Source organism: Chionomys nivalis, chromosome 1, assembly GCF_950005125.1.
Source record: "Chionomys nivalis chromosome 1, mChiNiv1.1, whole genome shotgun sequence".
NCBI classification, from domain to species: domain Eukaryota; kingdom Metazoa; phylum Chordata; class Mammalia; order Rodentia; family Cricetidae; genus Chionomys; species Chionomys nivalis.
In genome coordinates this window covers 132,717,919-132,732,265 of record NC_080086.1, presented here as the reverse complement: position 1 = coordinate 132,732,265, position 14,347 = coordinate 132,717,919, and the positions used below count along the sequence as shown (strand labels likewise).

The 14,347-nt window shown below is 47.4% G+C and overlaps 1 protein-coding gene across 1 annotated transcript in view; it reads right to left on the bottom strand.

Annotated features, from left to right (window-relative positions):
* Window positions 1-14,347, bottom strand: part of Galnt14 (polypeptide N-acetylgalactosaminyltransferase 14) — a 221,904-nt gene that overhangs the window by 20,127 nt on the left and 187,430 nt on the right. Inside the window, exons 7-9 of the mRNA XM_057771323.1 lie at window positions 13,924-14,011; window positions 13,080-13,164; window positions 10,193-10,296 (exon numbers count right to left, since the gene is read on the bottom strand). Of these exons, the coding sequence (XP_057627306.1) occupies window positions 10,193-10,296; window positions 13,080-13,164; window positions 13,924-14,011 (277 nt within the window). The remainder of the gene's footprint in view (window positions 1-10,192; window positions 10,297-13,079; window positions 13,165-13,923; window positions 14,012-14,347) is intronic.

Sequence of the window (14,347 nt, the reverse complement as noted above, 5' to 3'; positions counted from 1 at the left end):
ATGCTATGAACATAGTTGAGCACATGTCCTTGTGGCACGATTGAGCATCCTTTGGATATATACCCCAAAGTGGTATTGCTGGGTCATGAGGAAAGTTGTTTCCTAGTTTTCTGAGAAATCGCCATACTGATATCTAAATGGGCTGCACCAGCTTGTACTCCCACCAGCAATGCGGAAGTGTTCCCTTTTCCCCACAACCTCTCCAGCATAAGTTGTCATCAGTGTTTTTGATCTTGGCCATTCTTATAGGTGTAAGATGGAATCTCAGAGTTGAAATTAGAGAAAGAAACCAGAGAAACATAAGCCTTCACAACAGCCACAAATAGCATAAAATATCTCAAAGTAACTCTAATCAAACAAGTGGAAGACTTATATGACAAGAACTTTAAATCCTTGAAGAAAGAAATTGAAGAAGACACCAGAAAGTAGAAATATTTCCCATGCTCTTGGGTAGTTAGAATTAACAGTAAAAATAATCTACAGAGTCAAAGCAATACCCATCAAAATCCCAGCAAAATTCTTCATAGACCTTAAAAGAATGGTACTCAACTTCATATGGAAAAGCAAAAAACCCAGGATAGCCAAAACAATCCTGTACAATAAAAGAACTTCTGAAGGCATCATAATCCATGACTTCAAGTTCTACTACAGAGCTACAGTACTGAAAACAGCCTGATATTGGCATAAAAACAGACAGGAGGACCAATGGAACCAAACTGAGGACCTGGCTATTAATCCACATACCTTCAAACACCTGATTTTTGATGAAGAAACAAAAAAAAAATCAAATAAAAAGCATCTTAAGACAGCTGTATGGCTGCTTTACAATTCTCTATACACAATGCTCTCCTTACTGAGTCTGTTCAGATTCCCTCTCTCATCCCCCACCCTAATGGGCACATCAGTGGTAGAAAGGGGAGAAAAAACAATGTCTAATTTGTGGGACTCCCCGCCTGGCCCATGCTTCTATACTGAAGCTCAAGTGTGGGGACAGGCTCCTTAAGGGAAAAAAACACCCGAGTGTCTGCCCCTGTGACGCAGTCCTAGTCCAGGGACAGAGAATGGGGATGTAGGTATTTCAGGGCCTCTCTGTCACGTGCCAGCATACCTCCAGCAGCCTGGGTCCCACCTTTCAGTTTCCCTAGGTTACCTTACATGGCCTTTCTCTTCTGCTTTCCTCCCATGTCCTGCCATATCTCCATCGCACCCCTCCCCTTCCCTGCTCTCACATGTTTTCTGCAACCTTTTTTGCCCCCTTCTGCCACCCTGTTGCAGGCAGGAGTTCCTTTACACCAAGCCTACTCCACCGTTTCAATACCTGCAGCTCTGCCTGCCTCTTCCAGCCAGGCTGTACCCAGAAAAACAGAGAGAAGACACAGGAAGAACTTGGCTTTTTCTACCAAGTCTGTAGTGGCCTGTTAGATACATCCTTGGGAAAGCAAGCTTTTGCTTGCTGATGCTTGATCTTGATCTTGTGAGTTAAACCAAGACGGTCAAACTCGCCCACAGAGAATGTCTGTGAATCGAGCACTGTACACCCTGGGGAAGGCAATCTCTTGAAAACTCAGCCACTGACATCACCCACCTGGGTGTGCTTCTTCATAGGCTACTTCCTGCTTCTCCCTCATTCTGTCAACACGACAGGAGACCCTGGAGCTTATTAACTTAATACCGGAGATTTTGCATCTCCTCAAAGGTCCCAGATACAGAGAATTGGCATTCGGCTACATCACTGTCTGAGACTGGTGTTTGTGAGCCACCTAAGTAAGGTGTGGTTCAGCTGCCTGCGACCCACATCTTGTCCAGACACTACAACAAGGGATCTCAGAGGTCAGATGTGGAATCCTGTCCATGCGTGTGGGACTGAGTCTTCTTTTTGGTGTGTTCTCCCATCCACTCTTCTCCAGGAACCTCAAGAAGGGTCTGCTCTACTTTCTGGAAAGGAAACCTCTATAAAGCCCAACAAATGAGATGATAGCCTGGCTTATGGGATATAAGCCACACACTTTGTGCCAGCCTTTCTCTAAACAGATGCATGTGTCTCAGCTAGCGTCTTCTTTTCCATGTATTCAAATGAGACATATGTTCCCACATTTGAAAAGCAAATTCCTACAGTCACAATCCCATCCTCCCCTCCATATAAACTACCTCTTTCCCTGCAGTTTCTCTGCTCATATTTTTTTGTTTTTTTCAGAGTCCACTAACCCCTGCTATGGTAGTTTAAATGTAATTGGACCCCAATTTCATAGCAGTGGCACTATTAGGAGGTGTGGCTTTGTTGGAGTAGGTGTGGCCTCGTTGGAGGAAGTGTGTCACTGTGGGGCTAGGCTTTGAGGTTTCCTGTGCTCAGGATACTGCCCAGTGTGACAGTCAACTTCCCGTTGCCTACAAAATGTAGGACTCTCAGCTCCTTCTCCAGCACCACATCTGCCTGCATGCCACCATGCTCCCCACCATGATAATGGACTGAACCTCAATTAGAAGTTTTTCATTTATGAGTTGCCATGGTCATGGTGTCTCTTCACAGTAATAGAAACCCTAACTAAGATACCTGCCCACCATCGGTCATGTAGTCTCCCATCTTAAATGGTTCCATCACCTGGCCCTTTGTCCCTCTTTTCTCCTTTCCTCGGGGACATGGTCACAGAATGTCTTTCCATCACTGAATGCTTCATTGTCTGATTCCAGGGCCCGCTCAAGGACACCGTGGACTGGCATGTCAGCAGCCCCAGCTGTCCTTTAAGATGCACTGCTCGACCTCAGGGACAGCTGACACTTCAGAGAGACACACAAGCTACCATGCCACCTCGCCTACATCTCTCAGCATCACCCCACAGTCCCTGCCATCTTTCCTCCCCTAAGCCCATCATCCCCCACTTCACCTTCCTTCCTGTGTGCTGTGTTAGAGCCCACACTCAAGCTAGCCCACTTCCTCAGACCTTAGCCAAGGGAGGCAATAGCACCTTCCTGTGCTTCTAAGGCCAGACAGTGTCTAATCCATCTTCATAAGGATCCCACTCAGTGCTCACTGGTGGGCTTCTTCTCTAAGGCAGCTCTGGTAGGGTGACTGACAGCAGGGCACTGGGAACGGATAGGCTTTCCCCAGCTCTATTATCTGGACAGCCTCTTCCTCAGCGCTGAGCACCTGCTACTGGCCAGGGCACCCACAGATACAGATTCTGACCTCAAGGCACCCACAAAGTAGGACAAGCAGCAAACACACAATCAGCTAATCCACTCCTGCCTCATCGAGTCACACATCCAACCCTACAGAACGCAGCTCTCCTTTCAGGCCAGCTGCTCTGTCCAGAGGAGTCTTGGCCTGGGGATAAGTTTGTTTTCTCAGATCTCAAACCTAGATTGTTGTAACTGGAGTTTTGGGAGACATGTGACCTGTCATGGGTCCCGGTATTGTTGCTTGAGTCAAAAGGCTGTCTGAGGGACACAGTGAGGCGTTTTCAGGCTGGTGTAATGACTTCTAAGCACCACTCTGTGGAATTCTTAAAATCCAGGATGTTCAAAGAGCCTGCCTTTATCAGAACCGTGACTTCAGAAGGATGAGCAACTGCTCTTGCGCATACGCCAGGCTGCTTGGTTGGCAGTTTTGTGAAAGCCTTTGGGAAGGTTGGCCGATCCTGAGCTGCCCGTAGAGGGTTTGGACAAATGTCAGGTTCACAGAGGTTGAGGTGTGAAGCCACACATTCTCAGAGCCTTGCTCTCCAGGTTTGTACTCATACAGGGCTATCATCTCTTCAGTGAGGCTGGAAGGAGCCAGAGTGTTTGTACAGAGAGCCTGCAGGAGATCTCGCTCAGTCGGCCCCTGCATCATCTCCCTGGTGATGAATGTCACACAGACCCAGATCTACTCTGCATTCCAGGCAGGGAGATGTGCAATTACTCCATCCTCCCCGGGGGCACTGTGATGGGATCTTATTCTTTGAACTTCAGATGAATATATGAGAGCAAATTGCCCTCATGCCCCACATTCCCTTCTCTTGTCTTCTATCTTCTCATCAACCCATCAACTAGTTTTACCACCTCCTAGACCCCTCACCTTTCATTAGACTCAACTCCCATCTGATGAGACTGTAAGTGGTGAACAGGAATTCAGGGGACAGCGAGAGGCTCTTTCCCCAGGAAGTATACCATTGCTGGTCAAGATTTTGACTTCATTTTGTAGCCTGCTTTCTTTTTTTATTTCTTTTTTTAAGACCTATTTATTATGTATACAGTATTCTGCCTGCACACCAGAAGAGGGCACCTGATCTCATTACAGATGGTTGTGAGCCACCATGTGGTTGCTGGGAACTGAACTTAGGACCTCTGGAAGAGCAGTCCGTGCTCTTAACCTCTGAGCCATCTCTCCAGCCCTGTAGCCTGCTTTCTAACAAAGTGAAAGGGCACCAATTCACACAAGAACAGCTATTTGTACTGGTTCTGTTTATTCTTCATTTATTTATTCAGTGTGTGATGAAGTGTGGGGTGTGGGGGGGGTCTACACATGTGCACCTATGCCACAAAATGTGTATGGCCATCAGAGAACAGCCTTCAGGTGTTGGTTCTCTCCTTCCATATGTGGTTTGCTGGGGTTTGAACTCAGGTCGTCAGGTTGTGGAACAAGGGCTTTACCCACTGAGCCATCTTATTGACTCCATGGTCCTTGTTTTAAATGGATCATCATATTCTGATGTAGGCAATCACGATAGCTATTCTACCTCCTTTCCAGCTTAAACCTGTTGACAGTTTTAAGGGAGACAGTAGTGGGCAGAAGAGACATTCTCCTGGCTATTGTCATTCATAGATCTGCCCTTACTTATGTGCCAGGTAATTCAGCAATTTTCAATTTCCCAGCTTTTACCGAACCAAGAATCGAGTTCTGTGCTAAGGTCTGTATGTATTCCTCCTCGGTTCCTGGGTTGCAGATTTAATCTCCAAAGCGAAACAGTTGAAAACACAAGACCTCTGGGGGTGGGGGAGGGTCATGAGGAATCAGCTCTGGTGAATGGATTAATACTGTTATCTAGGGAATGAGCTTGCTATCACAGGAATCTATTTCCATAAAAGGATGAATGCGCCCTCCACACTCCCCCTGCCCATAGTGTGTTCTCCTGCTTCTACATTTTGCCATGGGATGATAAAGCAAGCAAACCTTCTTCAGATGCAGGCCCCTTAATCTTGGACTTCCCACTTCCCGAGACAGTAAGAGATAAATCTGTTCCTTATAAGCCACCCAGCACGGTATTGTCCTATAGCAGCACAGAATCAAGTAAGCCATTGCTGTTGTCCTTCAGTGAACACTCTGGTTTGACGGAGTTCATCTTATTGGCCGACAAAAGACAGTTTTGGATATGTGAGCCAAACTGCATTCCATCTCACATCCGGGACACACAATGGAGGCTGTATCCAGGTCCCTGCTTCCGGACAAGTATTGACTACATGTTCACAATGGTCACTCATGGCCACGTGACTACAAAAACCCTTTAACTTTCCAATCTCTGCTGGCAAATAAGCAACCGGTGTCCCTATTTGACACGATGTGGGGCATTGAGGAGAAGCAGCCAAGAGTGGCCTGTGGTATCATGGCCGGACCTGGAGAATCAGAGGTGGCCCTAGCTCTAGCAGAACAGTCCAAAGAGAATTACGAATCAAGATACTTTAGCTGGCTTTCTGTCTGGAGAAAGGTGGTATCTTCTTCATTGGGAGTGTTCTTCCTCATTGAGGTCATTTCCCTAATCAAGCAAAAGCATGGGCACTGACACATCTCAGCAGGGTCGCAGAGCCCTCCTTTAGTGGACATTGGTCATGTCATCCTGAAGAGAAGGTAGTCAACACTGCTGGAGCAGAGACTTGGCTGTCTTCACGCAGCCCCACGAGAGACACATGTGATGAGTTTTTTTGCGTTACTTTTAATGATTCACCCCAGACTTAGAGGGCTTGGGAGGGGCCTCTCCTCTGTCTAACATGGCTTCAGGTGTCAGCAGGACTGTGTTCCTTCATGGATGCCCCAAAAGAGAACTTGCTATGAAGCTCTTTCGGCATTTTCAAAAGTTCCTTAGGGCTACGGGACTTAGGCTCCCTTCTCCTTGCAGGTCAATGGCCCAGAACTCCTTCCAGTTACTTGCGGTTGTCTCTTCTATCTTCGAACTAACAGCTGCTAATGTCCCTTTGGAGCATGGCACCTGACTTCTTCCCCCCCTCTGCTGCCTAAGAAAGCCCTGTGATTTTAGAGATCCTGTGATATTAGTCTGGATGTGTTTGCAAAGCCCCCTAACTTCACGTCATTGATTAGTGAGCTCGTCTCATTACCTAAAAGCCTTGTGTCACATCTGGCCACATCCTAACAGGCTCCAGGTATGTTGGGTGTGAGTATCTTTTGGGGAGCAGATCACTGTTTCCACGTTCAAGCCCTAGAAACAGGCTCAGTGAGGTGAGGTAAGTTTCCCAAGGGTACTTACTGATAACTATGGGCTTCAGACTTTACTCCTGTCTGATCTCACAGTGTGAGTTCTTCCTGTACCACACACATCCCCTGAGCCTGGCATAGCCTGGCATCCCAGACTCCATTCTGAGGATGGTGGGTGGTAGCAAGACTCTTTTGGGCTCTACCTCATCAATCTGTTCGGCATTGTCCTTCATGCCCGCTGTGCTGCGGTAATCCCCCGTTCTAAATTCAGGAATCCCATATTCTCCTGACATGTGTGCCAGAGTTTCCTGTTTTGGGAAATATAACCCCCCCTCCAATCCCCACCCTGCTGCCTACACTGTGTGACTGGGAACAGATTACTTTTTTTTTCCTCTAGAGACCAAAAGCTAAAAGTGAGATGTAGCTCGCCTCAGAGTAAGTGGATATATTGCATGTATCCTGTGTTATGTAAATTGGAGTTTAAGTATCCAATTTTAATGCAAATCAACCTCTGAAAAAAAATCTAAAAGCCACATTTCCTAAAGCCTCCTCCTACTCTAAACTGTGGATATAATTATCAAAAGTGCTCTCTGCTCATTTTAGAAACACTTGGTGGGAATGAAGTACCAGGGTCAGCAGGTGGGGAGGTTAACCAAGACACAGTATGGCTTTTACAAGGCCCTGCAGTCAATCCATCTGCAGCCACTTCTAATGTGGAGATGGAGCTGGGTAAGGGTAGGGTTGGGTTTGGTCACTGTCACCCTGGCCAAAGAGCACATGTGATTTTGGAGCTGTGAACCCAAATCAGCATTACATAGGTAAACATATCTAGAGCACACAGAAACTCTATTTTCTGGAAAGGATGGACACTCCAGCCTGCTGCTGTCGTGGACATAATCAGAGACCCCTCAAACATGGCTCCACTGAGTGTTTCACAGCAGTACCTTGTGTACTGTAGTCTGTCCTACATCCTCCGCATCCCAGGTCCAACCGACCATGGATTAGAATTTTATTGAAAACAGAAAACAACTGTGCTTGTCTTAAGCATACATGTAAAGCCATTTTCCCCTCTATCTTCCCCTAAACCATGCAGTTCACAACTGTTTATATAGTATTTGCATTCTATTATGAATTATAGTTCATGGAGAAATGATTTAAGAAATATAGGAGATTGCACATAGGATCTATGCAAATTTTACACCATTCTATATAAGGGACTTGAGCATCTGTAGGTTGGAGAGTGGGGGAGACATCTGTGTCTGAGTTGCCTTCCCACCCAGAGATCCCTTCCCATTCAGTCTCTCGCTTTTCACACAAGCATTTTGTGAGCAGTATCAACTATTCTGGGTCTTGAGAACCAGAAATGAGATGAACTTTATGTTCTTGTCTTAAGGGAGCCAACAGCAGGGCAGGGACAGACAATGAGACAGACACATACTTAGAGGGTAGGCCCGAGAGAGACAGAGCTGGATTGATCGTTAGGGCTTGGTAACTTGGTGGTATGTGTATGGGGGCTGAGACTCCCGATTGGCCCTAAGGGTGGGATTCCTTCTCTAACAGGCAGCTTCTTTCATCTTCTTTTGTAGCCAAAGCACTGTTCACACCCTCCATCCGCAGAGTTGATCAGCAATCACGTGGCCCAGCTTTGGAATTCTCACCTTCTCGTACTTTGGGGTCTGGTTACCAGCCCCTTGTAAATGTTACCCCTGGGCACACAATCATGTGTTGTATCCACTCTTGGAAAAGGACTTTATTTTCTGGTGTACAAAAATAAAAGAAAAAAAAGAAAAAAAAAAAGAAAAGGAAGGGAAAAATTCCAGAAAAGGCTTTTAAAGTGCTGTTAGCCAGCTACAACATAATAGAATGTTGGGGTGCAGGGAAACAGAGTGGATGATGCGGTGGCTGTCTACAGTGCTTCTCTGTGGTCGCTCACAAAAATCTTGTGATGGATTATAAAACGTCTCTCCCACACCTCCCAGGGACGTTTCCCAACTTCTCTATTCAAATGAGCCCTTGGTGATGCCAAACGACTCGGAAGCCGGCTTGAGGAGATTGCATCTTGATTCGCGCAGCTGTGTGCTAGCATCGTTCTAAAGGAAGGGTGCTGCGTAAGTGGGACCAGAATGTGCCATCCGGCGAATGACAATGCTGCCTGCATCCCAATGTCACTGCTGTCCCCAAGAAGGATCATCCTCACCTTGTGCACTTCACGAGGACAGGAAGAACCCCAGCAGACAAACTGGGTGGAGCTCAGAAAACTGAAGGGTTTTCTAATAATTCCACAAAGAAAAAAATCTTAACCCAGAATATGCCAAATAGCAAAGAGGTTTCTGAATCTTTACGAGCAGCATTGGGAGAGAGACAGAACTACTGCCGTCAGATGGGCTGCAGGGAACACTTATCTGTTGGTGGGAAGAAGGACTGGACCTTCTCACCAAGTAAGGAATGCTATGAGCCTGGGGACATGCAAATAAACGGTTTTGTGTAGTAAGATACCCAGCTTCACCAAGGCTGGCGAAGTCAGACTTAGCCTTGAAGCCCAGCACATTCGCAGTCTCTGTTATGGTGTAGAGGACCAGCAGTGACCGACTACCCCAGGAGGGGAGATGCTCTTGACTTGTGTGCTGGCAACTGGAGATTCCAGTTTTGTTTACTGTGCTTCCAGCGTGACCCCCGCCTGGCAAGGGACCAATTTCCTGATAGATTTCTTTCCTATCCTGCCCAGCTTGGGAGAACAGATGCTGTGGATTAGGTCAAAGCCATAAATTTCTGGGAAATAATTCTTAGTGCCTGAGGAAGAGAGCCATAAAACACCCTGAAGGCAGGGATGGGGACAGCAATGGCAGACTGAGTCAATGGATCACTTTTCTGTCCTGTGTACTGCTCCGCCCCCCCCCCCGGGCACCCACAGAGGAGAAGCACCCCTCACGTAAGGCCTTCTCCTCTTACACTTCTATGACTGGCTTGCTCAAGCAACAGCCACTGTGGGTCTCCTGCGCACCAGGCTCTAGGCAAGTGGAAGGACCGAGATCTTCAGGGACAAGGCAGACTATAAGGCAGCCCCATGTGGTCTCACTGCCTGGGTAGACACTCACACATCCATGGGATTCTGTCACTGTAGCTCACCTCAAGACTTTCATAGCACCCCCAAGAAGGAAGGCTGTTAAAACAAAGCTATATGTTCCCACGGAGGGAAAGGGGACAACTTAGATGGGTGAAATGGGACTTCTTACCTGAGGCTGCAAACGTCAGCCACTACTATGTCCAGGCCAGGGCAGGGCACCTATGTATAGTAGCCAGCCACTCCCCACCTGCTTCTTTTCCCACTAGAAGGTAAGGGTAAATTACTTCGTGGTTTGTGTGGTGATGACCCCAGAACTACAATGAGACGGGATCGCTCTCTCACTCCTGTGCCACGTTCTTTTCCTCCTCGGTCTTCTTCACCTCCAGATTCCCAAGGTCAGAGCGTCTAGCTCAAGCCCATATCTGGTCCCATGGACTTGGCATTCGTTCTTAGTTCTCTAGGATTTCACATCTTTCCCCCCTAAAGAGCTGCTCGAGCATGCGTCCCTGGTCCTTGGTATCTCCAGTTCTCGTGGAGAAGTTTTCTTGCTATGATCATCTTCTCCCAAAAAGAGTGACTCGTATTTCCAGACTTGCCCCCTCCCCCTCCAGATCCTGGTAACTGTTTGGTTGATGTGGTGGCTAAGGACACAGAGTTCTCAGTAGAACACAGTTCTATTGCCTGCCCCAAACCATATGATCATGACGCACAGGACAGAGACTTACCAAAGTTCTCCCCACCCCAGATGTCCATGTCGACGTCATATTTACCCAGGTAATCAAACCAGGCTTTGTCAATCACGAAGAGCCCTCCAGCTATGATTGGAGTCCTATGATTTGGAAAGAAGGTAAGGTGGGGATCATTTAGTGAGAAGGCGCTCTCCAACTCTTTGCTCGTGAGAGCCCAGAACTCAAGACGATTTCCTCCCCTTCTTCACACAAGTCAGTACGTTCTTAGGCTCTCTAAACAGGGATCTGCTGCACAGGTTTGCCTTCTGCTTGGAAATTCTCTCACCTTGCAGACAGGAAACTTCACTTATCGACACGCCTCCAAGGAGCTGCCCCTTGCTCCTCCCCCTCCCCCCTCCCCCAGTTCTGCTCAGTGAGTCTCTTGGAACAAAGCTGGCAGCCACTGACCTGCCAGAAAAGGGCTGTGAGCAGTATGGCCTTGCCCTGACCTTTGCCCACTTCCTTAATTTGAGTCTTTACTTATGTTGTATTTTGAATTCCTGACTACACCATGACTCCCTTGCTCCCGCCACACTCACACTAAAAAGTGTTACTGAAATTCCAATTTCCAGTATCTCAGAATGTGACCTTATCTGGAGACACAATTTATAGCGAGGTAATCAAGTTAAAACAAGGTAATGAGGGTGGGCCCAGATCCAACACGACTAAGGTTCTTATTAAAAGGGAAACCGGAAGGCAAATGGGAATATACCAAGAAGAGAGGATGCGGAGACTAGAGAGAAGTTGGCCATCAGAAAGTTGCGGCAAGAGACCCGGACAGCCATCAGAGGAAAGCAACTCTGCCACCATCTCGCCTGTCTCTATACTGTGGCACATGCTTCTCCCATTTAAACAACGCAGGTACTTGCTGCTGCAGCCATAGCAAACTAATAAACCCTCTTCTTTCTTTGGGAAGACCCGCTGTGGCTCTCGATTGCTTAGAGAGAAGCTAGAGAAGCTGTTCAGGAAGAGAAGGCATTCAAGAGGCAAGAAGACAGGAGCAGCAGGAGCCAAGCAGGTAGGACACGCATCAGCAGACTCAGTGGCTAGGGCTGGGAACACTCAGGGTCTTGCTTCCCACTTTAGTGTGCCCAGAGAGGAAAGGAAGCTTTGTCTCCATATCAAACCTGGAGAGCAGGTCAGAAGCCCTGAGTTTGCCTTTGCTGTAACAATTTGCTGCTCCTAGAATGCTGGTCTAACTAAGGAAACACTTCCTCCTGCATAGCAATGTACATAAGAAGATGACCTGTCCCAAGACTTCCTCTTGCGACAAACTGGAGAACCCAGGTAGCTTCAGTGCCGCCTTTGCCCATGCCTTGCTCCACTCCTCTGAAGTTCTTGCACGGGCTACACTCTCTCCATGCCAAAAACCTGTTCCATGCACTGACACAGAAGAGCACAGTGCTCAACCTGGTGGGAGGCAGCTCCTTTATCTTTTGGGATAAAGGACATTGCTGTGAGTGTCATCAGGGTCTACTCTTTCTCTTGGTATTCAGTCCAGATTATGAAGGATGAAGAAGGGAAGATGAGCTAGGAGATGCAGGAGATTCAATGATCTCCGAGTCTCTATGCACCTTCCAGACCACAACCATTCAGCTCTTTGGTACCCCTCTGATCTTTATTTCAACTTGAGTCAATTCAATGAAATGGCTAAACATCTCTAAGATGGAGGTACCAGAGATACAGGCACTCTTGAATGATCTTGGGTATTTTTAAGTGACTGAATGGAGAAATTCCAGGCTACTGACCTTCTCTGTAGTTCTTCAAGCCCTATCTGCCCCCTGAGGCAGAAATGTTTGAGTTTGGAGGTTCCCAAGAGACCTCGGATGATCTTGCTAACCAGTCTCAAGTATAGATAGCATTGAGGCCAAATCTCAACGCTGAGACCACAGGCTCATCTGCAGGGTAGAAACTATGCTCTACTCTATGCTAGGATCTCTCCAACAGCCGTGAAATGGGAAGACAGATTGCTAGCATAGATGACAATGGAAACAAAAGAGAATGCATGGCATGCCAGAGCCATCTACAGAAAGACCAGTTAGCTCAGTTCAAGCCACCAAGCTCACACAGAACAAACACAGAAGTGTCATCACAGAACAGTGGTCATGCCACCCTACCGCTTTCTGGTTACAGGGCTTACAGCCTCCACATCCCTACCCTGAGCTGAATCCTAACATCTGTGGGAGTCCCCTCTGTATGCTGTGAACATGGTTTGTTATGACTGGTTAATAAAGAAGCTTACTTGGCCAATAGCCAGGCAGAATAGAGCTAGGCAAGAAATCCAAACAGAGATGGAGAAAGAAGAAGGAGTTAGACATCAGCAGCTGCTGGAGAAGCAAGGTGTGAGGTAACAAGCCACGAGCCTCATGGTAAATACAGAATAATAGAGATGGGTTAATTTATTTGGAAAAATGGGTTAATAAGACGCTTGAGCTAAGAGGCCAACAGTGTGTAATTACTAGTAAGCCTCTGAATGGTTATTCAGGAACTGCTGGGGCAGAGAGAAACCTCCAGTTACGCCTGACAACCAAAATTGGACCCATGGGCCCTAGCAAGCATTTCTTCCCTCACCAGAGGTCCAGATGTGCTGATCTTGGAACCTTACATGTTAGTCATCAGGAGGAGTAAAAGCTGTCATGGCTTGTGTGAAGATGTGGAGTGTTGGTTACCACTCCTCAGCACAGATCACTAAAGGTCCCGTTCCCCTACCCAGAAGTCTCCATGAAGAAAGTAACCTTCTAGAATAAGGGAAAATGTAGAGATTCCCTGGGAAAGGGCCTTTGTTCCCACTTTTCCACTCTTTTGAAGACTCAGTACTGACCTTTCTGAACCATAGGGCAGCTGAACCTGCCCACCCTCTGCATCAGCAACCCTTTATACTCACCGGATGGGCTCGGTGGGGTCCAGGCGCAAAGCCTTCTGCTCCGGGGAGAGCTGCTCCCACTGGAAGTGCAGGCTCCAGTCAAACCCTGAAACACAGCATTGGCCCAGCTGCCTCAGTGTCTCAAAGCATGCTCAGAGCTTCCTTATCCCACTCTTCTTCCAGCTCCTGGGGAAACTGGCCCTTGGGAAGACAAGTCTCCCCTGGTCTGCTCGACAGCAGGGCTACCAAAGCTCCCTCTACATTCTTTTCTCCAATCTAGCTCACGGAGCCTGTCTGAAGCTTCCTGCTAGGTAAAGAAATAGAGCAAAGGGTAGAAGTCAAGGCCCATGGTGTAAAGGTGACAGATGGGACAAAAACCATAGGTCTGAGTCTTAGGAAGGAGTAAACAGGGAATTTTGGTGTAAATCCCCAGAATCACTTAGAAGTCAGTATTGGGTAGAAGTGAACTAGGCCCTAGGCTGAGAACATGAGAGGGAGGGGCTCTGGAAGAGGGTGATGCCAATATCAAGATGGCAGACCAAGTCAGGTCCCACATAACCTGGGACTTCCAGCTTCCCCTATATCCTCATGTCTAGGGGTGAGTCCCAGATTAAAGCTAGAGCACCGAGGGCTAGGTTATCTCTGTTCCAGGAGAGAAGGACAAGCTGAACTGTATTTTATTGCAAGATACAGACTTAGGCATGTCAGACAACTCACCAGGAGGTCTTGGTTTCCCCACTTTGAGATGGGGTGAAGGAGGAAGAGGAGGAAAAGGAGGAGGGAGGGGAAGAGCAGGAGGAAAAAGACAGAAAGAAAAAGAGGAGAGACAGGAACAGGAAGAGGGAAGGAATATTAGCTCACTCACCCCCTCTGAGCTCTGAGGCAGACTCAATGTAGTTGAAGGTGTCCAGGTTAATGATGTCAATAACGGGGCAGACTACCCTTGTGTAATCCTGCAAAACACAAAACAAAAAGACCTGCATTCAGTTTTCAGGGAACACCTGCCGCCTGGAAGTCAGCGAACTTAGAGGCACCAATCAGTCAGTGACTCGTCTACAGTCATCAGAAGCAAAGCAGTGCGTGTCCAAGGGGAGCCTGGACTCTGAAGTCCTTTGTCTGAGGGCTACAGTTCTTTTTTTTTTCTTAATTTTTTTGATGTTATGGATAGAAGTTTAATGACAACAATGTAAGAGACAATTTTAGTAAAGGTGCACAGTTAGACAGTCTCTGTGGCTTAGGTGGGTATTTAATTTTTTTACAAAGATCGTGCAGGTGCAGTGAGAAAATTT